Source organism: Antechinus flavipes, chromosome 1 (assembly GCF_016432865.1).
Source record: "Antechinus flavipes isolate AdamAnt ecotype Samford, QLD, Australia chromosome 1, AdamAnt_v2, whole genome shotgun sequence".
Classification (NCBI taxonomy): Eukaryota; Metazoa; Chordata; class Mammalia; order Dasyuromorphia; family Dasyuridae; genus Antechinus; species Antechinus flavipes.
The window spans coordinates 215,433,436-215,460,099 of record NC_067398.1 but is presented as its reverse complement, the minus strand read 5'-3'; the positions used below and the strand labels follow the sequence as shown (position 1 = coordinate 215,460,099).

General features: G+C 35.4%; 1 protein-coding gene across 3 annotated transcripts in view; it reads left to right on the top strand.

The window, feature by feature from the left end:
• CLTA (clathrin light chain A) overlaps window positions 1-14,685 on the top strand; it is a 33,716-nt gene extending 19,031 nt beyond the window's left edge. The window contains exons 4-7 of one of the 3 annotated variants that reach the window (XM_051996252.1): window positions 7,547-7,658; window positions 11,821-11,874; window positions 13,241-13,276; window positions 14,240-14,685. In XM_051996252.1, coding sequence (XP_051852212.1) covers window positions 7,547-7,658; window positions 11,821-11,874; window positions 13,241-13,276; window positions 14,240-14,411 — 374 coding nt within the window. In that variant the 3' untranslated portion in view covers window positions 14,412-14,685. The remainder of the gene's footprint in view (window positions 1-7,546; window positions 7,659-11,820; window positions 11,875-13,240; window positions 13,277-14,239) is intronic. The other 2 variants (XM_051996263.1, XM_051996274.1) reach the window with 2 other exon arrangements.
• Window positions 14,686-26,664: the final 11,979 nt, after the last annotated feature.

The following is a 26,664-nucleotide window of genomic DNA, read 5'->3' as shown; positions in this document are numbered from 1 at the left end:
CAAATTGAAGCAGATTGCATTGTTGAGATTGAATAGATGAAACCTTGAATTTCATAAGAAATTTTTATTTCTTATATCTTAGCTTCCATTTGGTAACAATTTAATTTTGTTACAATTTTGTGAATGTGTCATCCATTCATATATACCTGAGAGCATAGTATTCTAGTAATTATTTACCACCCAATCTGTTTTTGACATAAAAGTGTATGATATTTGAAATCCAAAAAAGTATTATTATTCATCTGTCACCTACTACTATTCCTATGGCTAATAAGCTCCTACCATCTGTTTCTCTTATCCCTTATTGCTTAATCAACAACCATCTAGGAACTGCATCTTCCTAAACCCTAATCTGTGCTTTTGTCCCAGTGCTCCTCAACATTACCCCACTTATGTCCTGCTCCAACCCTGCTTGCCCCTTTGGTGTGCTTTAGGGAACAAACTCCCCACCATGGACCTTTTTCTTTCATTCTTCTATTTCCTTGTTCTTACTGAGATACTATATGAGGGTATGCCTTCCTTCTCAATCTCTCCCCTTGGCTTCTCACTCTTTCCTTCCTATCCTCCTTTTTTCTCTCCCTCTTTTTTCCTCCCTCTCTCACATACACACTCACAGGACTTAAGATTGTTGGCATGTTCCTTACTTTTCACTGCCACTTCCACTTTTCCTTGGCTGCTATTGCTCAAAGAAACCCTTTTCTTTATTTATTTTTTTATTTTAAAATAATTTTTTTATTGACAGAACCCATCCCAGGGTAATTTTTTACAACATTATCCCTTGCACTCACTTCTGTTCCGATTTTTTCCCCTCTCTCTCTTCCCTCTCTCCCCCAGATGGCAAGCAGTCCTTTATATGTTAAATAGGTTGCAGTATATCCTAGATACAATATATGTGTACAGAACTGAACAGTTCTCTTGTTGAACAGGGAGAATTGGATTTAGAAGGTATAAATAACCCGGGAAGAAAAACAAAAATGCAAGCAGTTTATATTCATTTCCCAGTGTTCTTTCTTTGGGTATAGCTGCTTCTGTCCATCCATGATCAATTGAAACTGAATTAGCTCTCTTTATCGAAGAGATCCACTTCCATCAGAATACATCCTCATACAGTATTGTTGTTGAGGTATATAATGATCTCCTTGTTCTGCTCATTTCACTTAGCATCAGTTCATGTAAGTCTCGCTAGTCCTCTCTGTATTCATCGTGCTGGTCATTTTTTACAGAACAATAATATTCCATAACATTCATATACCACAATTTACTCAACCATTCTCCAATTGATGGGCATCCATTCATTTTCCAGCTTCTAGCCACTACAAACAGGGCTGCCACAAACATTTTGGCACATACAGGTCCCTTTCCCTTCTTTAATATCTCTTTGGAATATAAGCCCAGTAGAAACACTGCTGGATCAAAGGGTATGCACAGTTGGATAACTTTTTGAGCATAGTTCCAAATTGCTCTCCAGAATGGCTGGATGTGTTCACAATTCCACCAACAATATATCAATGTCCCTGTTTTCCCACATCCCCTCTAACATTCCGCATTGTCTTTCCCTGTCATTCTACCCAATCTGACAGGTGTATAGTGATATTTCAGAGTTGTCTTAATTTGCATTTCTCTGATTAATAATGATTTGGAGTATATTTTCATATGGCTATAAATAGTTTTAATTTCTTCGTCTGAGAATTGTCTGTTCATATCCTTTGACCATTTATCAATTGGAGAATGACTTGATTGCTTATAAATTAGAGTCAATTCTCTATATATTTTAGAAATGAAGCCTTTATCAGAACCTTTGACTGTAAAAACATTTTCCCAGTTTATTGTTTCCCTTCTAATCTTTAATACATTAGTTTTGTTTGTACAAAAACTTTTCAATTTGATATAGTCAAAATTTTCTATTTTGTGGTCAATAGTGATCTCTAGTTCTTCTTTGGTCATAAATTCCTCCCTCTTCCACAGGTCTGAGAGATAAACTATCCTATGCTCTTCCAATTTATTTATAATCCCATTCTTTATGCCTAGGTCGTGAACCCATTTTGACCTTATCTTGGTGTACAGTGTTAAGTGTGGATCAATGCTTAGTTTCTGCCATACTAATTTCCAGTTTCCCAGCAATTTTTGTCAAATAATGTGTTCTTATCCCCAAAACTGGGGTCTTTGGGTTTGTCAAACACTAGATTATTAAAGTTATTGGCTGTTTTGTCCTTTGAACCTAACCTTTTCCATTGATCAACTAGTCTATTTCTTAGCCAATACCAGATGGTTTTAGTAACTGCTGCTTTATAATATAATTTTTAGATCTGGTACAGCTAGACCACCTTCATTTGATTTTTTTTTTTCATTAATTCCCTTGAAATTCTTGACCTTTTGTTTTTCCATATGAACTTTGTTGTTATTTTTTCTAGGTCATTAAAATAGTTTTTTGGGAGTCTGATTGGTATAGCGCTAAATAAATGGATTACTTTAGATAGTATTGTCATCTTTATTGTATTTGCTCACCCAATCCAAGAGCATTTAATATTTTTCCAGTTGGTTAGATCAGACTTAATTTGTGTGGAAAGTGTTTTGTAGTTTTGCTCATAAAATTTCTGGTTTTCCCTTGGCAGATAGATTCCTAAATATTTTATGCAATCAGTAGTTACTTTAAATGGAATTTCTCTTTGTAACTCTAACTGTTGGGTTTTGTTAGTGATATATAAGAATGCTGATGACTTATGTGGGTTTATTTTGTATCCTGCAACTTTGCTAAAGGTGGATTGTTTCTAATAACTTTTTAGTAGAGTCTCTGGGGTTCTCTAAGTATACCATCATATCATCAGCAAAGAGTGATAATTCGGTTTCCTCATTGCCTATTCTTATTCCTGTAATCTTTTTCTCAACTCTTATTGCCAAAGCTAGCATTTCTAATACATTATTAAATAGTAATGGTGATAGTGGGCAACCTTGTTTCACTCCTGATCTTATTGGGAATGGTTGCAGTTGTCCCTGTTACATATGATGCTTACTGCTAGAAACCCTTTTCTTTAAAAAAAAAAAAAAAATGGTGTCCTTTCCTCGCTGTTCAGATAATGAGTTATCTGCCAACCAGATAATTCTTCCAACTTTCTCAAACTTTATAGCACCTGGCTCACTTGTCTTTTCTCCCCAAATCCTACCATTTATTAGGGGACTTTAAAATTCATGTTGATCTCCCAAACACCCTCACGATATAATCCCATAATGTCCTTAAATCCCTTGACTACTACTTTACTCCACCTAACTTACATATGAAGGATGGCCACAGCTTGTGTCTTCCTATTACCCATATGGGTTCCACTTCCTTAATCAAAAACTGACATTCTTCTGTCTGACCATAATCTATCTTTTCATTTCTTTTCCTCTGCTTTAACTTCCTAAACCTTTTTTATATCCTTATCATGATTTCCAGTCCTTCCAGCCCTCTCTGTTTTTATAGATCTTAATCTACTTCCCTGACTTGATTTACCTTCCTAGGTTCATCTCTATAGCCAACCAAATGAATGCTTCATTTTCATAAGCTATCATAGTTCTCTTCCCATTGTTCTGTTGCCATTTTTTCCTTGACAAACACAGACCTGAATTGTTCTCATAATAAAGCTGGAAGAAATTATTAAGTTGTATTTCGTCACATATTGTAGTAGATTTGCTGCCTGATTTCACTTAGGCCCTTGCTATGCAAGTCCCTCATTAAGGAAATCACCACTTACATTATTGAGAAAATTGTAACCCCTCACCATGAGTTCCCTCTTTTCCTCTTCTCTTCATTTTCCTTGATATTTTTCACTCTCTCCTCTTTTCCTCTAGCCTCTGACAATGACATGTTCCTTCTTGGCCAGGGCAGTCCTTCTAGAACCCTAGACTCCCACCCTTGTTTCCTCCAATAGAAAGACATTCTTCTCAGTCATCATTCCCTCTCTCTCTTAACTTATGTACTATCACCCTTGCTGGGGGGAGAGGGAAATGGGGGGTGGAGGTAATGTACGCGTGTGTGTATGTGTGTATGTATGAGTGTGAGAGAGACAAAGAAAACAGAGAGACAGAGACAGAGAAGAAGAGGAACTCAGATGGTTCCCTCCCTTTAAATATGCCTGTTACCCCCATATTGGAGAAAGAAAAAAAGCTTCCTTACATTCTGACCCCCTTTCCCTGTAAACTATTACCTTTTATTTCTTCTCTTATCAAAACTGATTAAAAAAAAAAAAAAAAAAAACCTGTTCACTCTCATTGCCAACAGTTTCTCTCCTCTTACTTTTCAATCCTTTGCAATCTAGCTTCCAAACTCTCCATTGACTTGAAATTACTCCCTTCAGAGTTATCAATGAGAAGAGGACTTTTGGCTAAGAGGGCTGCCTGTTGAACAGAGCCAGACTGACCCAAGTCCTCCAGCAAAAATCTAAAAATTAACAACAGGCCAAACATTGGTCAGGAAACTCAAGAAGAAATTACACAGTAAGAGATTTCTTCCACCCCACAGAAATGCTCAAGACAGTTAACCAGAAGTCCTTGGGTAATAGGAAAGGAGCTGCCTGCATAGACATATAAGCCAGCAGCCTCTCACATAATTAGTAATAGGCCAAGGACATGTGTGATCTGTAGGACTTTATCCAGGAGGAACTTAAAACAGGGTCTTCCCATGAGAAAATCCCAGAATGGTTAGGAACCCATGGGGTAGAACATTTGAAACCTCAGGGGTGGTCATGCCTGCTTTCATCAGGACAACCCAGGGCTCTGCAGTCTCTAGTATTTTGTCCTGAGATTTGTCATAACCTTACTAGCATTCTAGTCCTCAGATTCAGGGGGAGCCCAACCCCAGGAGGTCAGTTCAGGACCCCAAGTCCAAGTGGGATTTCCCATTTCACCTAAAAATAGAGCAAGGGGCAGAGCCTGGCCTTGGTACCAAGCTAAAGGTAATTTGAAGGTAAAAATGAATTTTTCACTTATATTGCACAATTGCTAAAAGAAATGAAGCAAAGGAATAAAAATGAAATTACATTTTGGGGAAGAAAGGATTGAAAGAAAACTGAAAAGTAGTAGTAACTTTTATCCAAATAGTGTACTCCTTGAAAATTAGAATAGGCCAAATGGAAGTCAAGGACTTCATGAGACATCAAAAAATATTAAAGTCTCAAAAGATTGGGGGGGAAAAAAGAGTAAATATAAGATCTCATGCCAAAAACAACTGACCTGGAAAACCAGGCAAAAAGAGAGAATTGAAGTCACTGAAAACTATGATTAAAAAACCCCAACAACCTGGGTGCTACTTCAAGAAATAGATGACAACTGCTCAGATTTATTAAAAGCAAAGTAAAGAGAGAGTTTACCAATCACTTTCTGAAATTAGCCTCTAAAGGAAAAATCCTGAGCATGGAAAAACCATAATTTAGAGCTTTTATGTCAAAGAAAAAATACTGATGGCATACAGAAAGCCAAACCGGAAAGGAAGGAAAACCCCAGAGTTAATAGTAAACCTTTAAATTACATTTTAAAAAACACATCCAAAGCTGAATTTAATTGTTCAAATTCTGAGTATAATTTGAGTACACTATCATTTTTTGAAGTAAAAAGTCTTTTTTACTAGAAGTTTTTGGTATAAGTATGTTCTACTTCAGTCATTAGAATTACTGGGTAAAATGATCCCATATCTGAATGATCCATTTTAGTAATACTGTTCTAGTTCTTCATCTCTATATAAGTCAAATGAGATGTTTACAATTCATAATCTGGATCTCAGAAAATAAAATTGTCACCACATTTTATTAGTTTTTTTGGAAAAACACAGGTGTATTCAGTGATGCTTTTTATCTTCATTCCTTTACTTTGTGAAACTTGTAGGATTAGTTGACCCCATTATTCACTTGCCCTCTGACCTCTTGAAAATAGTTGATTAATTGCTTCCTAGAGGGCATTTGTACATAGTGTTCCTATATTGTATGGTAGCTTCTGTACTACTTCTACCCCTATGAGATCATACTCCTTAAGTGATAGTCAAATTCCATCTCTTAAAAAGATAGATATTTCTAACTTCCTTCTTCTCTGTAATTGAATTTTTAATTTCTCTTCCCCAAACCATCACTTGGGGTCCTTTCTATGGTCCTCTCTAAAATGTAATTTTTAGTCATCCATTTTTCTCTAGTAAAATTCATTCAAGAAGAGAGAGAACAGTAACACAAATACTTTTATATAAGCAAAACTTATGAAAGATAAAATTATGTGGTCATTTCAGTCAGCAGTCTGAAAAGGGAAGCTTCTAAGCTCCTATTTTCCCTACCTCAAATTTCTTATTTTCCCAAAGGATCCTGATATTATATTTCCATGTGATTTTTTTTTTCTGATGAATTGAACACACAAATTATCTATTTTCATTTGGAGATCTTTGCTCTGCCCCCCTTCCCCCATGACATTCTATCATATTTGCTATTTACTGTCTTTTGTACAATTATTCTCATTTCTCTTATGTCCTAGCATATATCCTGTTCTCCCTGGGTTATTTTTACCTCTTAACAAAATTTCTGACTGTGAAATGTGCTTTGGAAGATCTTGTTTAAAGAATCCAAGGCATGAAGTGGACTTTTCAGAAAAATGTGAAGAGAGAAATAGGTTGCTTAATTACCTTTTAGTATAAATATGAATAGTTTTGCCAGCTACTAGTTTCCTAACATCTGCTCTTACCCTACCTCCTTCCTCTGTTTTCGTAAAAGTTGTCATTTAGACTTTGTTTTGAAATTAAGGCATTTCCAATAATGGTAAGTCCAGGAAGCATTATTGGTCCTTCACCCCATCCCCTGGCCTTTTTTTTTTTTTTTTTTTTAAAGGAAATGAAGACTTGTAGGAATTGTGATTTTATCAAAAATCACATGGCTAGTAAGTGACAGAGCCAGAATTAGAATCCAGGTCTTCTGATTTTCAGCCCAGTATTCCTTCTCAGGATACCACATTACCTCTGGCAAATGGAAGGAAACAGTGGCATTTATAATCCAGACATTGTATTTGTCTTTGGAATTTATTTCTCCACTGATTTAGAATCTGATTTGGGCAGTCAGAATATTAAGACTATGAAAATTCAATTGGGACACTTAATCTCATTCTAATCCCCTACTCTTTTCCATCCAGCTTCCTGTTTCCTGTACTAATTACATATAGTGAATGCTTACACCCAACCTGTAGCATAAATTCAGTGTTGTAAGTTTTCGTATTCAAACAACAAATTTACCAAAAGTTCTTTCTAATTTTCTAGGGAATTGTCAAGTCAGGTTGGGATTGTTTCAATTTAAACTTTTTTCTTGGTATAGGACAAAGAAAGTAATAAAGCTCTTTCCCTTCTCATTCTTCCTTAATGTTAGGCTGCAATCATAGAACAAATAAATGATATTAGCCACTTCAGAGTGGTTCTTAAGATAGCCCATAATAGAAACTGGTCACTTTTTTCCCCTAAACTAAGAGCTAAAATTTTAAATAATTTATAATTAAATAAAATTATAAATAAACTAATGTACAAAATTTCTACTGTATTCTTTCTCCAAAGATGCCAATTCTCAAAAGCAGGAAGCAGAATGGAAAGAAAAAGCAATAAAAGAGTTGGAAGAATGGTATGCAAGGCAAGATGAACAGCTACAAAAAACAAAAGTAAATAACAGGTAAGTTCATGGGGATTAAAACAACAGAACTTCCAACTTGAAGCAAAAATTGTCACATATTCAGATTTTTCTTGAGCTTGTCTTGCTAATTTCTATATTTTGATGTTCTTTCTTGCCTCCAACCTACCTTGTATTGATTGATTATTGAAATGCTCACAAGAAATATGTGAGTGCTTAGGTTTGAATGTTTTAATTTCGTCATCAAACACATAGCTGTTTTAGGCTATTTAGAGTCAGGACCTAAATATAAATCCTGGCTGTACTACTTATTCCTATGTCACATTGGCTAAGTAATTTAACCTTGTTGGGCCACAACTCCTTACCTATAGGAGACTATCATACTACATGGGGTCTCTGGCGTCTCTCCCATCTCTAATTCTATGATCCTGTGACAAGTATACATAATAAAGACTTAGAATTAAACTATTAGTATAATCATTGTTCCCTTGCACTAGCTTTAGAGGTCACATTGCTATAAATTGTATTTTTATTTATCATAACATCCTCTACACAATACATCTAGTTCTACAAATTTTTCTCTATAGTTTTTTTTCTGAGTTCCCATTCATCTTTTCTAGGGAATTTTGGCAACATGGGATTTGTGACATCTTCATTTAATCTTTTAAAGGGGAAGAAAATATGGAAACTTAATATTTTTGTTCTGTTTTTTTTAAAGCAATTTTCTTTAATTCTCTCTTCCATTTCTACCTCAATTAGTCTAATCTTCACTAGAAAATACATTCTCAAACTGCTTAAACATTAAGACTTATGAAATGAAAAGGAGAAGAGAAAAAGGGAGTATGCTATCACTTAAGTGAAAATAATTTTTTCTTTCAAAACATTCATTTTTCCTTGTCTGGGTCAGCTTTCATCGAAAGGCAGACTGGGAATATATTTTATGATGATTATACATAAAATTTTAGGAAACCAGTTCATTGAGACAAGTCTGCCTAATGCAGAAATCTCTTCTGTAACCTGCTTGATAAATGGTCACCCAAACTTGATTAAAATATTTCTTATGAAAGAGGGAGCCAATTACTTGGCCTCAAAATTTCATCATTGGATATCTTCAATTACCAGAGTCCTTAATCATTTTCCTTGTAACTACTATCCATTGGTTTTGTTTCTGTCATCTAGTACAGAGGTGTCAAAATCTAGATAAGGGGGGCTGACTAGATTAAAATTGAATTTGGAAATATTTAATAAATTTCATAAAATACAATGTTACATAGATAATATTGATTTGACAATGTGCTCCCTTCAGGGATTTGTTCCTATTTGAGGCAATCTTTTGTCTCTTTTCATAAAAATAGTAAAAATCTTATTTTTCCTCTTTTTTTTTCTTCTCCCCTTCCTTCCCCCTCATTCTTCCCTTGTTTAGATTAAAGATCCTTAGGTTTTTGAGTTCATCATGTGACATGATTTCTCCTTTAAAGTATTCTTCCAGAATCAAACATGGTTGCACCGCTCATTCCACATAGACAAAGTGTTATGTCATTCTTAACTGAAGGATGGTTGATAGCAATACCATCAAAGTTTATTTGAGTTAAACCCCTAGAGCTTTCATATGAAGTTGTGCCTAAGTCTTGCCCATTATCTACTTATACCATTGAGTTTTTTCTTACAGGCAACAGGAAAGGATCATAAAAGTAGGTTGAGATCTATCAAAGACTGTTTCAGTACCTATTTGCACAAACTTGTGTTTTGTTTTGTTTTACACTGAAACTTTTCTATAGCTAAAGAAAATGTGAATACCTCATGGACATTGTAGTAATAAAGATAGAAATTATGCCTGTGAGTTTCTTGTTCTAAATAACTATAAAGAATTTCAAGTTACAAAAATTGGGAACTAACTCATCCTCTGTAATCACAAATCACCAAATTGGCTGCAGAGTGATGAATTTTTCTACCACAATAAACTCTTAAGGGCCGTCCATTAAATTATAGTGAAATTTTGTATTTTGGTGGAGGAATGATACATATGAATGAAATCACATTTCCTTGAAATACTGCGGAAGCAATAATATTAATATAATTTGTAATGGCAAATTTTTTTTCTTAACCTATGCTCCAAGGACTACGTGTAGCACTCTGGAAGAGCTGAATGAATGTAGGTTTTTGTATTGGCCACTCCTGAACCAAACCAGTTCTTTAATTGACTGCACCAAGTTTGACTCTTCATCTATCAACCTATTCTTAGTATTGCTGTTCTGTCATTTCTCAATTTCTCCTATTTTAAGCTCTCTGGGTCCTGACCTAAGTTGAAGGAAAAATATTGAGCTATGTGTCTGCAAAAAAGTTGCTTTTCCAGGGAAAGTCTTGAGAGAGATGGGGGGAGGAGAGGTAATGTTCAAAAGGGTATATACATATGTAAATTCAGGGACTGTTTTCCCTCTTGTCATTCTATCTCTATGACATACTAAAATAGTGAAAGTTTAATAAATATTTAGGATTATCCATTATTAAACTCATTAGAAAGATGATATGGTGGTCTTCTCAACTGAAGAATGTATGTTTTCATTCTCTAAATTCTGGCTTTCATTTATGAGTTTTTTCATAAAAGACATTCAGAAATATATCTCCAATTTTGATAAATTATTTTTCTTTATTAGTGGAAAGAACCTTGTTCTGGGAAATAGGAGAACCAGATTTAAGTTCTAACTCCACATCTTATGTATGTGTTTGTGTGTGCACACGCATGTGTGCTAGATATCTAACATTGAGACTTTGAGATCAGATAATAGCATTTACCTATTTCATTACTTGTTTGATAAGAAATTACAAATTTTGGTTGAAATCAGTCCACTGATGTTCTTTTCTCTTAAGGGTAATGAGTTTATCATTGTTTTGCTATTCATTTGAAAACTCCTTGAAAATTCTTCATATTGTATTACCAGACTGTTTCTTGCATAGAATTACATTTTACTTCTTTTTATTTTTGTTTGAATACCAATAACACTTGCCTTTTTAAAGCAAGGCAGGACGGAAGGATTATTTTAATAGCTTTGGTGGTTTAAAAAAAGAAATCACCTGTGGAATATAGAAGTAAGAATTTAAGGAAACAAAACCCAATTATTATTGTCATGTCAGTTATTCTTTTAGCTGTGTAATAATATGCAAGCCTTGTAAGATGCATGGGGAATAAGCATTAAAAAAATAATGTGAATATTATATTGACTAGGCTTAGATATTTTAATATTATAAGTTATTGCTCTGTCTATATTACATTTAACTTTAAACTGAGTGTTTGACAAACTTCTTTGCTGTAAGGAGTGATGGATTAATTAGCATTAGTATACTACTAGTCCATGTTAATCCTGAAATAAGGGGCTCATTGGAATATAAGCCTCTTTCAGACCCTTTACTTAAAGACCTAGCATTTTCACACTTTTTTTTTCTTTTCAGTATCCATTTGGGTATCCATTGGCTCTTTCATAATCAAGTCAATCAGTTTAGTGCTCATATTTTTTTCTTTTTGTAGCATGTATAGATTCTTAAGTTGATTGCTTGAGTGAACTAGTATATTAAGGTATGATATAGTCAACTGGATTATTTGGAAAGGTGTGGTGATAGAGATAATTTTTAAAAAGTTAAAATTAGAGTTGAAGACTGTTTTATGTTATTGGAAGAAATACTATTAGGAATCAGAAAGCAGAGTACAAGTTTCTGCTTTGATATTTAATCCTAGTGACCTCTAAACCTTAGTTTATCTATTTGTAAAATAAGAATTACATTTATTCTGCCTTTACTTCACAGGGTTGTTGTGAAGTACTTTGTAAATTGTAAAACTTAGCATTTTTAATGTGTAAACTACTATAAATTTAGCTTTTATTGTTTACTTAGGCTGTTACCAAAAGTTTGGTTTCATTAGTCATTTTTAGTGTCTAAGCAATGAAAATAATCCTAACTTGGTAACATAATTCATCATTCCTTGATTCCAGTTCAAAGATTTGACAAAAAATTGAGGAACTACTCTACCAATATATAGTGTTAGAACAGAACTTTAGAAACAAGTTTGGGTGGCAAACTTAATAGTTTGTATGAGATCTTAATATAATTCCATTGTCACTAGGCTGATACTGATAATTAGATTTTTCTGCTTTTCAATGTTCTCTCTTTTTTCCTGCCTGCTTGCCTGCCTTTTGGACTTCTTGCTGTCTAGGGTGGCAGATGAAGCTTTCTACAAACAACCCTTCGCTGACGTGATTGGTTATGTGTATGTTGCAAAACTAATTCTTTTGCTCTTCTAAACTTTTTGTCTGATACTAGATTTCTTTTGTAAAAATAGTTATCTTGCTTTAAGCTATTTCAGATTGATCCTGTCAGTTGCCTTTTAGCAATTTTGGTAAAAGGCAATGTAAAAATATGGGTATTTTGCATAATCTTAAAGTTTTTCCTTTCAAAGGTTCTTGAGGGGTGGGAATGGAGACGGTAGGGGCATACTTTGGGTTATGTGGCCCTAACACCTGCTTCTGCCTTCTTTCCCCATTGATCCCTCACCCTTGGACAGGGAGAAAGGTATTTCAGCGTGGGGGTGGAGTGGTATTGGGAATAAAAGAAAGGTGGTCTTTCTCTGGGAGGAATAGATCCCTGGATTTGGAGCCAACCTAGAGTTGGAATTTGATTTCTGCCATCTAATGATTCTTGCCTCTATGTCTTTGGACTAGTTCTTAAAACTCCCTAAGTTTTGCTCTCTTCATTTATAAAATGCAGTGGTACTTAACACTACCTACTTCCCCAGGAGGTTTTAATTTATTAACTTGGATACTATTTGTAGAGTATTGTGATAACTTATAGATGTGAGCTACTATTATTGTTGCTTCCTGTCTCTTCCTTAGGGAAGAAGTTAATTTAATCAGAGAAGTTTCTCAGATGAATGTGTAATTGTTTTCTATGATCTAGCATGAATGAATGTGTTTCCACCTGATTGTTGCTGAGCTTCCTTTCTCCCCTAGATGATCTCCATTCTCTTGTCCCTACCCTTGCCCAAATCAAAGGATGAGATGGTCACAACTATAAGCAGCAGGTTAATTTTAGGTATTTTTTTTTTTCACCAAAGAAAATTGAGTCTTATGGTTTGTTTGGCTTTAATTGTTGGACTTTTTTCTTTGTGTTTCAAAGCTATAAATTCCTCCTTGGTTATCTTAGTATCTTGGGACAACAATAGAAATACAATAATTGAATCCCATTCCCTCCCTCTCCCCCCTTGTTTTCTGGAACTTTAAAATAATGGTGAGTGTAGGTAGATTTCTTATATAAGTGAACTTCTAAACAGATTTTGAAACAAGACTTGTGAAATGCTGGATTTACAGGTGGTGTTTGATTTGCCTTTGAAAATATTTCTGACATTGAAAAAAAAGAATGGCAAGGATGGGTTTTGGTTTACTGTGTTCATTATGTAGATAATACAGAACAACTGTGCAGTAAAATTGCACAATGAAATTAGCAGCATGTTTCTTGAATGTAGCCTGAGTAGTGAGGGCATGTCTAGCTTACTTGTCATCTGCATTAAGCTCATTTTCATTTCCTATATCTGACTTAAACTTTCTCTCCTTGTTTCTTTTCTTCTCTTCACCTTTAAGCACAAACATAAATCATCCTTGCTACAGCCTAGAACAGTTAAGTAAAATTTTCTCACTGCCCCTCAGTGTCTGTCCCATGAAGTAGCAGTGTTGTAGTGAGCTTGGTCTGCAGTGGTGTTTCACATAATCATTCCTGTGAATAGTGCAAAAACTTTTCCATGGAATTTCCATCTCCATTGCTTTGGCTTTTCCTTTATTGCTTGTTGGAGTAGATGAATTTGGTTTTCCCTTCTAGATTGTGTCCTGTCTGTTTCCCCACCACTGCTTCCTGGGCTGGAGTGAGTTCACCCCCACCAATCAAATCCTGATTGAAGTAACAAGGGACTTTGCCTAACTTAAAAGAAGGCTTCAGGCAGTGTTTTGCAAAAAGATAACACTTTCTCTTCTAGGTTGGTTTGCCTTGTGAAGCAGAGACCTTTACAGAAGAGCCAATGTTATCTCTTTTGTTCACCTTAAAACAGCCTGATGTTGGCAGGAGAATGGCTTAAGTCTTAGCTTATCCAGCATGGAGGCTCTGACTTAAGTTCCATTCAGACTGGCTTGTTCTCTACAGCCTTAGGATTTAGCTTGTTATTTTTTATGATGGCCTATTGGGTCTGCAGACATTCCTAAATTTTACTTGAATTCAGTACAGGTCAGCATAATCAAATATACTTAATACCTGCTTGAATACACAGGTACCAGCCTTTGACTCTCAGTAACAAAATCAATCCGTAGCTGTGACAATATGGGACAGGTCAAGATTGAAAGAGAGCAATCCTAAACCAAACACCTGTATTCCAACATTTTACACAGCGGTTCTTGGCACTCCGTGTGCACGGGGGGTGGTGTGATGTGGCACATGTCTTCTGCCAAAGGAAAGGACTTCTTATACTTGGGAGGCAAAATGGAGTGCCGCTTGGCAGGCCTAGATGGTGAGATGCTTTTGTGGTAAGGCCATGAGCTGGCTCTCGGGTCCTGCTTCGGGCAGTAAGATAACTCTTGTCTCTTTGTTTGCAGGGCAGCAGAAGAAGCTTTTGTAAATGATGTTGAAGAGACTTCTCCTGGCACTGAGTGGGAACGTGTGGCTCGACTGTGTGACTTTAACCCCAAGTCTAGCAAGCAGGCCAAGGATGTGTCCCGCATGCGCTCAGTCCTCATCTCCCTCAAGCAGGCCCCGCTGGTTCACTGAAGGGAAGCCCAATGAAAACACTATGATTGCAATATCTTAATCTTACTCAGCGAAGCTGTTCACAGTCATTGGATTAATTATGTTGGGTTCTTTTGGACCAAACCTCTTGTCTTTAGAGTTGATCATTGTTTGTGATTGCATGTTTTCTTCAATTGTTTTCTCCCTGGCATTCTGAGTGGGAGGGAAGTGAGAACCTCCAGGACAATAGCCACTTGTGCTTTTGTGCATTGTCATTTTCAACTGTACTGATAATAAAATTCTCTTTCAAATAGCATATAGTATTGTTTCCTTTTTCTTTGGTGCTCAGCAGAGACTTGATGGCCATTGTTATGTTTGTAGAATGGACTTGTGTTTTGAGTAGAAGTTGAGTTGAAAAGGTTCTGAGATTTCATTTCCATCCCACCCACTCCCAACCACCACCTTATTTTAAGATAGGTTTATATTATCAATATAGGTGTACTAAAGTAGATTGGATCGTATACCCCAAATTCATTTACCTGTTTTAGGCTTGCAAAGCACCTTCGCAATCACCCAGAGTAAGACAGTCCAAGTTCTTTGCTGCTTTACAGCCAAGGAAGCTGAGAGAAAAATGTTTTGCCCGAGGTCATATAATACAATTGTATTCTTTCCTTGCCTTGCAAGATGTTTAACTTTAGCTCACTAAAATACCTCAGTGTTTCTGTATGAGTTGTTTTTAAAAAAACAAAACTGACTTGCCTATAGGCTCTTGGCTTGCCAGGAGGAGGCATGGCAGTGGTGTGGGAAAAGTGGGGCTCTTTGATTCTGGAATACACTGAAATTGGTCTCTTTTATTTGCATGGGAATTAATGGAGCCTAAATAGATCCCATCAATAGGATAAACTTGGGGCCCCCTGCTCACATGGTTAGCTAAATGAAAACACTCTTGCAAATTGTTACTGGAAAATTCAACCTTGAATGAACTGAGACAGTTGATTAGACCTGCACAGAAACCGTAAGGCCACTTTGTGGTGGTTTTATTGAAGGTGGGAGGGGTTTTATCAAATGAAGTATTTATATAGTGCTTAGCATAATAATAGCACTATATATATGTTACTATTTATTCCTTCTGTGTCCTAGGCTTTCATTGGTCTTAACTGTAAACTGTTTGCTCTAGGATAATCAGGTTATTAGAAATATTGAAGAAGAGTCCAGTTCATCTTGGCCCTAGCCTTACATTTTCCCAAAGAGTAGGGTTTGGAGGGCATATCTAGTTAACCATCCCACAGATCCATTGAGTGGCTCATTGGGGATGGTGGATTGGGAGAGATTAGTGTATATTAGGGAAAGAATTTTTTGGCAGGCTAAATATTTTTCAGAAGGAAGCTTTGCTGTTGCACTTATGAACAACAAGAGCAGACTCTTGATTTATTTACTGTTGGTGGATCTCATAAGTTGCAGGAACTAACAGGACCAGGACTTTCTGTCATAAGATGGGTTTGGGACCCTCTACAATTTGGATAGGAAACTTGTCTGTCCTCTGGCATGATCTGGAATTTGGGCTACTAATTACTACAGGGAACTGGTTCTGGAGTCAAGAAGATCCGAGTTCAAATCCAGCCCATCTTTTATTAGTTGTGGGATGCTAAGCAAATCACTTAACCTTTGTCCTAGTTTCCTTATCCACAAAATGGAGATTAATAACTGCCTACTCTGTGAAAATAAAATGATACACTTGTAAACTTTGTAAACCTCAAAGTGCTATATATTGAATTTTTGAGTTCTGTTTATTTAATTTCATTTTTCAGTATGTTCATATTCTTCCAAGTATCTTAATAAAAGCTCTGATATCTTTCCTCTCTTATTTGTTATTCTATTGGGCCTTCCTTCTGTTCTAGTTATAGTTATTGCAGAGCTGGTCTTTTTCAGTCTTCTGGCAATCCCTTATTCTGGTCCAGGTCTTCCTGATTCTATTGAGCATTTCTTGGCAAAAAACACTAGTGATAGGCCATCATTCCATAGCTGAGAAAACTGAGGCAAATAGAGTTAAATGACTTGTCCAGAGTCACACAGCTAATAAGTGAGACGATTTGAACAATCTAGTGAAAATAAGTCTTCCTGACTCCAGACCTGGTGCTCACGGTGCCATCCCACTGCCTGATAGTTTTTTTACTCTATAATAATTTTAATCTCCATTAAGTGCAGCTTTTGTTTTTTAAGTATATATTTTAACAAAAATAGTTCTAATAGCCCTGCTAGTTTATGTACTTTCTGAACTTCCATTTACTCTCCTGTTTATTTTTAAATAATTTATCAACAATCTTTTCTTCCTTCTCCACCCCCCCCACATTGCTTGATCATTATTCTCTTACAGTTTTCCTTAACTATTCCCTCCAAAAAAGCCCTCACTATTAACAAGTCTCCCAAAACATGTCTGATTCTGCACCTGTATTGTCCACCTCTCTTCTGAGAGGTGCAAAGTAATTCATCATCAGTGTTTTGAAATTGTGATTGAAGAATTATGATCAACATAATGACCAATCTATCACAATTGTTTTCCTTTTCAGCAGTGATTATCTAAAGGGAATTCACAGACTTTGGGAGTATAATTCTAAATTGGTTTCCAGAATGGATCAAATCACAGAATTATCAATACTATGTGATGATAATACAGACTGTTTTCTACACTCTCCACAGCAATTCTCTCAACTGGTATTATCTACTTTAGTCCTCTTACAAAACTGACATCCCTTCCATTACTCTTTTTCTTCTTAAACTTCCTTCTCTTCTTTCTTTGCCCCTGCTTGTTTCTCTGTTGAATTTAATTTGTTTTCATACCAGTCTATTTCTGTGACATAATCTGCAAGTTCTTTTGATTTCCTGTACTATTAGTGATTTGAAACATTTTTACATATGGTGACACATTCATCTGAGAAACTTCTCTGATTAAATTAACTTCCTTGAGGAAGAGACAGAAGCAACAATAATAGCAGCTCACATCTATAAGTTATCACAATACTCTACAAATAGTATCCAGGTTGATAAATTAAAACCTCCTGGGGAAGTAGGTAATGTAAGTACCACTGACATTTTATAAATGAGGAGAGCAAAACTTAGGGACTTTCAATAACTAATCCAAAGTCATAGAGGCAAGAATCATTATTAGATGGCAGGAATCAAATTCCAAATCTCGGTTGCCTCTAAATTCAGAGATCAGAAGTGTCTGAGGATGGATTTTCATTCAGATCTCCTGATGCCACTGTTAGCACCTTAACCACTGTTCCACTTAGCTGCCCAGAAATCTAAGGCAGAGGAAGAGAACAAGCATTCATTAAGCACCTATGTGCCGAGTGTTGTGCCGGCACTTTGCAAATATCTCAATCTAGTTTATAAAGTACTCTTGTTAAGTTTGAGAGGTGCAGCATCAAATCTGTACATTTAAGTGATATTGTCATTTTTATTATATTGATATGACCAAGCTGTGAGAAGTAATGTCTCTCCAATTCATTAAATAAATGTGGTCATATTCATGAAGTTCCTGCCTGTCTTGGTAGTTTATATATTCTATAGTATATTGAAATAGGTGGCACAGGGGCACAACCTCCAGTACCCGGAAGACTTCTTGAGTTCAAATCACGGCCTGTGTGTTACCCTAAACAAATCTCTTAACCCGGTTTGCCTCAGTTTCCTTTTCTGTAAAATGAGCTGGAGAAGGAACTGGCAAATCACTCCAGCGTCTTGGCCAAAAAAACCCAAATAGTCACAAAAAGGGGACTTGATTGAAATGACATCAACAATATTTTGATCCTAAAGGGAAGCAGGAAAGGAAAGGAAAGGAGGGAATAGAAAGAACAGAAGTAGAAGGGGAAGGGTATAAGAAAGGATGGAGGGACTGATGGGGGGGGGGCGGTGATCAGAAGCAAAATACTGAAGAGGGAAAGGGGAAAAGGAAAGTATAACTTGGGGAAAATAAAACGGTGGAAAATAGTCATTTTAACTGTGAATGTGAATGGGATGAACTCTTCCATAAAACAGAAACAGTAGACTGCCTTAAAAGCCAGGAACAATATGTTGTTTACAAGAAACACATGTAAAGCAGAGTGATATATACAGAATAAAGGTAAAAAGCTGGAGCAGAATTTATTATCCTTCAGCTGAAAAAAAAAAAAAAAAAAAAAAAGCAGGGGTAGTGATCCTGATCTCAAATAAGGCAAAAGCAAAAATTGCTCTAATGAAAAGAAATAAGAAAGGAAACTACATCTTGCTAAAGGGTACCATAGATAATGATGTAATATCAATACTAAACAATAAACATTTTTAATGATTTTTTTTTTGTTTCTTCCTATTAGATTTTATGAAGAATATGTAGAGAAGGGCACGGGGGTCCTCAAACAAACCAGTTCACTGTCCCTCAGACTGTTGGAGGGCCTGACTATAGTAAAAACAAAAACTTTGTTTTGTGGGCCTTTAAGAGACTTCATAGCCCTGGGTGAGGGGGATAAATGTCCTCAGCTGCTGCATCTGGCCGGTGGGCCGTAGTTTGAGGACCCCTGGCAATGCTTTTGTGGGTTTATCTTATATCCTGCTATTTTACAGCAGTTTTTAATTATTATTTCTCTTCATCCTCTTTTTTTTCTCTCTTTACCTCATACCTGTATCTTTACAAAGAAGGGATTGAAAGAACAGGAATGTGATCAACATTGCTAATCAATAATTGAAATAATCTGTTTCTCCTCCTTTTTTTCTCCTCTCAGCTAAGGCCCAATCACTGGTTGTTATCTTTTCTTTCTCTATTAAATCTTTTTTTTTTTCTGACTTACCTTTAGAAGATGGGTAATTTGATTATTCCCTCTACAAGTCTTCTTAAATCTCATCTCCCTCTTCTCTGTCTTGTTTTCCTCTTGATTTTAATGTATTTTTATACCAAATATGTTGGAGGAGAGGACAGTGACTCATCTTCCTTTTTCTAGTTCAGATAAGAGTAAGGTATCTTAAGATATCCATTTCCCCACCACCTCCTCTAGGTTGTATACCCTTCTCCTATGTTGTAAACCACATGCAAACATTCTGTTGTCTCTCCTTTCCTCGCCTTTATTGTAAGCATTTTGTACTTACTCCAACAATTCAAATATATTTACCTTTATAGAGTCTTTTTTGCTGATGATAGATTGTAGCCAGAGCTGGTCTTCTCTTCTACCAAAGGTTCATTTTTTTCCACTGTAAAATTATGTATTCAGTTTTTTCAAGGAAAGTTCTTCTTAGTTGTAAGCCCTTTTGCATTTGGGAATTTTGTATTTTAAGATTTACTTTCTTTTATTAGAGTTGCTTTTATGTGATCCTAATTCTGGCTTTTTGGTTTTTGTACTCTTGCTTTCCGGAATCCTGAAGGTTTTGTTTGTTTTTAACTAAGAAGCTTCAGATTTAGATACCTTCCATGTTCTCCTAATTTTTTCTCTCTTTTGTAACTTTGTTGGAAATATATCTCTTCCATTCTGTTTTCAGAGAGTCCATTACTCAGATAAGTCTTTCCACCTTCTGTTCTAAAAAAAATAGTAACAACAACAATAATTATAATTATTTTTATTAATAAGATTTATATGTTTTCTACCATGCTAAGCAAGCACTTTACAAATATATATTTTTAAGACCAAGAATAGTTAAGTGATTTGGCCATGTCACACAGCTAGTAAAGTGTGTGAGGCTGAATTTGAACTACGCCAGTAAAGCACCTCTCTAGGGAAGGAATGAATCTTCTGTGAAAAAGCAAATGGGCTCTCTCATTTTTTTGGATGTGAGAATAAGCACGGCCAAGGTCTGGGCTGAAGGTCTGTCCACCCCATTCCCAACCCTTCAGATATTTAAGATTCAGGAATGTTTTCTCCATACCATGCAGATCCCTTGTACAGCTGTCGTCGTCCTCTGGATGCTCCCTAGTTAAACCTTCCTAACATAGTCTTTTGATCTTGTTATTCCTTTGCTCAAAATCGTTCAATAGCTCCATATTACCTACCAATAAAAACTGATCACCTTAGCAATTGCCAGGTCCAGTGGCTTTTTCTTAAGACTCCATATGTCTTCACCCCTTTCACCACTTGACCACTCCTTTCTGGGATTTTGTGATACTCCTCTCTTATTTCTTCTACTTGTCTGACCTCTCCACATTCTCCTATACCTTGTGGGTATAACCCAAAGCTCTCCTCCTGGGCCCTATTCTTTTGGTGACTTTTTGGGTGAATTCATCAATTCCCATATATTAATTCTCTTTAGGCAAATAATCATCTTTATGTGGAGAACACCTACATTATTTTCAGTCCTAGTCACTTTCTTAAGCTCCTTTATCAGATCACCAATCTGCCTATTGGGAATTTCGAGCTGGATGTTGTACAGATAATCTCATTCAATTTATCCCCCCCCCCCAAAAAAAAAAAGGATTCATCTTTCCCTCCAAATCCAACCCTTTTCCGAGTTCCCTAATCTGTCAGGTGTACCCTTTTCCTTCTGGTCACCCAAATTTACAACTTTGAAATTACTTTTATTCCTCACTTCTTTACCCTACATATTTCATTTGCCAAATCATATCAGTTTCACCTTCATACCTCTTCTTTTCATCACTCAAACAGCCTCTTTAGTTCAGGTCCTAATTATGTTATTATTCTGTTTCTGTGACCTTTTTGGGGGGTTTTCTTGGCAAAGGGTTTTGTCATTTCTTTTTACAGCTTATTTTACAGATGAAGAAACTGAGGTGCATAGTTAAGTGACTTGTCCATGATCACACAGCTATTAAGTATCTGAGACTACTTTTGAACTCAGGTCTTCTTGATTCCAGGCCCTGGGCTCTGTCTACTGGGCCATCTAGCTACCAAAACATACGTGTTGCCTACATTACTTTGGTGCCTTTCTGTTTCCTCTTTCTCAAATTTCTCCCCATAGTTTCACAAGTTATTTTCACAGAATTTTTGAGTTGAAAAGTTTTGAGTTCATTGGCCATTTGGTCCAACTCATACCTGAAATGAATCAGCAATGATCCAGTCTCTGCAGCAGATGGCCCAGTGCACAGAGAGGGGCCTCAGCTCTTTGCTACTTGTGTGGATCCTGGGCAAGTTATTTGTTTGCCACAGTAAAATGGGGATAATAGCACCTAGACCACAGGGTTGTTATGAGATCAAGTAAGATAATATTTTAAAGGCCTTTCATGTATTTTTTTTTTGCTGTTACAACTCAACTTTATTCAAAAAGTATAATATTAAAACTATAAGTATAATATTAAAACTAAGAGTATAATATTAAAAATATAAGATTAAAAATAACAGCTACCAAAGTATAGGTTGGGAAAATAAGAGACAATTCATTTTCTTTTCTTTTCTTTTTTAACTTTGGTTATATTCTTTTTTTATTATTATAGTTTTTTAATGACAGAACATAAGCATGGGTAATTTTTTACAACATTGTCCCTTGTACTCACTTCTGTTCCAACTTTTCCCTTCCCTCTCTCCACTCCCTCCCCTAGATGGCAGACAATCTCATTCATGTTAAACATATTAAAGTATATCTTAAATACAATCTATGTGTACATATTTATACAGTTCTCTTGTTGCACAAGAAAAATCAGATTCAGAAGGTAAAAATAATCTGGGAAGAAAAACAAAAATGTAAATAGTCCACATTCATTTTCCAGTGTTCTTTCTCTAGGTATAGCTGGTTCTGTCCATCATTGATCAATTGGAAACTGAATTGGATCTTCTCTTTGTTGAAGATATCCATGTCCATCAGAACTGATCATCATATAGTATTATAGTTGAAGTATATAATGATCTCCTGGTTCTGCTCATTTTACTTAGCATCAGTTCATGTAAGTCTCGCCAGGCTTCTCTGTATTCATCCTGCTGGTCATTTCTTATCGAACAATAATATTCCATAACATTCATATACCACAATTTACCCAACCATTCTCCAATTGATGGGCATCCATTCATTTTCCAGCTTCCAGCCACTACAAACAGGGCTGCCTCAAACATTTTGGCACATACAGGTCTCTTTCCCTTCTTTAGTATTTCTTTGGATTATAAGCCCAGTAGAAACACTGCTGGATCAAAGGGTATGCACAGTTTGATAAGTTTTTGAGCAAAGTCCCAAATTGCTCTCCAGAATGGCTGGATGTGTTCACAATTCCACCAACAATGCATCAGTTTTCCTGCATCCCCTCCAACATTCATCATTATCTTTCCCTATCATCTTAACCAATCTGACAGGTGTGTAGTGGTATCTCAGAGTTGTCTTAATTTGCATTCTCTGATCAATAGTGATTTGGAACATCCTTTTATATGAGTAGAAATAGTTTCAATTTCATCATCTGAAAATTGTCTGTTCATATCCTTTGACCATTTATCAATTGGAGAATGGCTTGATTTCTTATAGAGTCAATTCTCTATACATTTTGGAGATGAGGCCTTTATCAGAACCTTTAACTGTAATAATGCTTTCCCAGTTTGTTGCTTCCCTTCTAACCTTGTCTGCATTAGTTTTGTTTGTACAAAAGCTTTTTAATTTGATATAATCAAAAATTTCTATTTTGTGATCAATAATGATCTCTAGGTCTTCTTTAGTCACAAATTCCTTCCTCTTCCACAAGTCTGAGAGGTAAACTGTCTTATGTTCCTCTAATTTATTTATCTCGTTCTTTATGCCTAAGTCATGAACCCATTTTGACTTTTTGGGATCTTTGGATTTGTCAAACACTAGATTGCTGTAGTTATGGACTATTTTGTCCTGTGAACCTAACCTATTCCACTGATCAAATAGTCTATTTCTTAGCCAATACCAAATGGTTTTGATGACTTCTGCTTTGTAATACTGTGTCAGATCAGGTACAGCTAGGATGCCTTCATTTGTTTTTTTTTTTTTTTTTTTTCATTAGTTCCCTTGAAATTCTTGACCTTTTGTTCTTCCAGATGAATTTTGTTATTTTTTTCTAGGTCATCAAAATAATTTTGGGAGTCTGATTGGTATAGCACTAAATAAATAGATTAGCTTAGGGAATATTGTCATCTTTATTATATTTGCTCAACCTACCCAGGAGCATTCAATATTTTTCCAATTGGTTAGATCTAACTTTGTGTGGAAAGTATTTTGTAGTTTTGCTCATATAATTCCTGCCTTTCCTTTGGCAGATAGATTCCCAAGTATTTTATGCTATCGACAGTTATTTTGAATGGAATTTCTCTTTGTATCTGTTGCTGTTGGATTTTGCTGGTGATGTATAAAAATGCTGAGGATTAATATGGATTTATTTTGTGTCCTGCAACTTTGCTAAAGTTGTGGATTATTTCTAATACCTTTTTAGTAGAATCTCTGGAGTTCTCTAAGTATACCATCATATCATCTGCAAAGAGTGATAATTTGGTTTCCTCATTACCTACTCTTAATTCCTTTCATCTCTTTCTCTTATTGCCGAAGCTAGCATTTCTAATATAATATTGAATAGTAATGGTGAGTGTGGACAACGTTATTTCTGATCTTATTGGGAATGGTTCCAGTTTATCCCCATTATATGTAATGCTTATTGATGGTTTTTAAATAGATTCTCCTGATTATTTTAAGAAAAAGCCAATTTATTCCTATACTCTCAAGTGTTTTAAATAGGAATGGATGTTGGATTTTATCAAATGCTTTTTCTGCATCTATTGAGATGATCATATGTTTTTTGTTAATTTGGTTATTGATATAGTCAATTATGCTAATAGCTTTCCTAATATTGAACCAGCCCTGCATTCCTGGCATAAATCCTATTTGGTCATAGTGTATTATCCTGGGGATGATTTTCTGTAATCTTTCTGCTAATATTTTATTTAAGATTTTTATATCAATATTCATTAGAGAGATTGGTCTATAATTTCCTTTGTTTTCAACCTACCTGGTTTAGGTATCAGTACCATGTCTGTGTCATAAAAGGAATTTGGTAGGACTCCTTCAATCCCTATTTTTTCAAATAGTTTATATAGCATTGGAGTTAGTTGTTCTTTAAATATTTGGTAGAATTCACATGTAAATCCATCTGGTCCTGAGGATTTTTTCTTAGGGAGTTAATTGATAGCTTGTTCTATTTCTTTTTCTAAAATGGGACTGTTTAATCAATTTATTTCTTCCTCTGTTAATCTGGGCAAGCTATAGTTTTGAAGGTATTCTTCCATTTCATTTAAGTTATCAAGCTTATTGGCATAAAATTGGGCAAAGTAACTCCTAATTATTGCTCTAATTTCTTCTTCATTAGTGGCAAGTTTTCCTTTTTCATTTTTAATACTAACTTTGATTTTCCTCTTTCCTTTTTTTAAATCAAATTTGCTAAGGGTTTATCTACTTTTCATAAAACCAACTGTTTTATTTATTAATTCAATAGTTTTTTTTAACTTTCAATCTTATTAATCTCTCCTTTTATTTTTAGAATTTCAAGTTTAATGTTTGACTGGGGGTTTTTTATTTGTTCCTTTTCTAGCTTTATTAGTTGCAAGCCTAATTCATTGACCTTCTCTTTCTCTATTTTATGCAAATAGGCCTCTATAGAGATATAAAATTTCCCTTTATTACAGCTTTGGCTGCATTCCACACATTTTGGTATGACGTCTCATTATTGTCATTTTCTTGGCTAAAATTATTATGTCTATGATTTGCTGTTTTACCAAATCATTCTTTATTATGAGATTATTTAGTTTCCAATTATTTTTAGTCTATTTCCCCTGGCTTTTTATTGAATGTAATTTTCATTTCACTGTGATCTGAAAAGGATGCATTTACTATTTCTGCCTTACTGCATTTGAGTTTGAGGTTTTTATGTCCTAATATATGGTCAATTTTTATATAGGTTCCATGAACTGCTGAGAAGAAAGTGTGCTCCTTTCTGTCACCATTTAGTTTTCTCCAAAGATCTATCATGCCTAACTTTTCTAGTATTCTATTTACCTCTTTGACTTCTTATTTGTTTTGTGGTTTGATTTATCTAATTCTGAGAGTGCAAGGTTGAGATCTCCCACTATTATAGTTTTGCTGTCTATTTCTTCGTGCAGCTCTCTTAATTTCTCTTTTAAGAATTTAGATGCTACACCACTTGATGCATACATGTTTAATATTGATATTGCTTCATTATCTATGCTCCCCTTTAGCAAGATGTAGTGCCCTTCCTTATCTCTTTTAATTAGATCAATTTTTGCTTTTGCTTGATCTGAGATCAGGATGGCTATCCCTGCTTTTTTGACTTCATCTAGTATAGTAGCATAGTAGACTCTGCTCCAGCCTTTTACCTTTACTCTGTATGTATTGCCCTGCTTCAAGTGTTTCCTGTAAACAACATATTGTAGGATTCTGGCTTTTAATCCAGTCTGCTCTTTGCTTCCGCTTTATGGGAGAGTATACCCCATTCACATTTATGGTGAAAATTACTAATTCTGTGTTTCTTGCCATCTTGTTAACCCCTGTTTATGTTTTTCTCCTTTCCTTCTCTTTTTCTCCCCTCCCCAGTATTAAATTTGTGAGCACCACTTGCCTCTCACAGCCCTCCCTTTTTAGGATCCCTCCCCCCACCTTAGAGTTTTTCCCCTTTTTTACCCCTTTGCCTTACTATTTCTGTATTCCCTTCTATTTACTCTAACCCTTCCCTTTTCACTTTTCCCCTCCAACTTTTCAATGAGGTGGGAGAAGTTTCTCTGTAAATTGAATATATCTTAATATCTTTCTCTTTATTCCAATTCTAATGAGAGTAAGATACACTCTATGTTCATCCCCCCTCCTCCTTTCCCTCAGATATAATAGGTTTCCTTTGCCTCTTCATGAGATGTAGTACCCCCACTTTACCCTTTTTCTGGTACAATTTCCTTTCTACCTTTAGATTCTTTTTTATATTATAACTTTAAAACCAAATTATACATGTGTTCTTTATGTATATTCATAATAGAAATATAGTTCCCAAGATTTTTTTTTACCTTTTTAGGTTTCTCTTGAGTCCTATATTTGGAGATCAGACTTTTTGTTTACTTCTAGTTTTTTCATCAGAAATAGATGAAATTCATCTATTTCATTGAATGTCCATCTTCTTCCTTGGAAAAAAATTGCTTATTTTGGCTGGGTAAGTTATTCTTGGCTGCATATCAAGTTCCTTACATTAGATTCCAGGCCCTTTGATCTTTTAACATGGATTCTGCTAGATCCTGAGTTGTTCTTATTGTGGCTCTTCTATATTTGGATTGATTTTTTTCTAGTAGTTTGTAGTATTTTTAGCTTAGTCTGATAGTTCTGGAATTTAGCCATA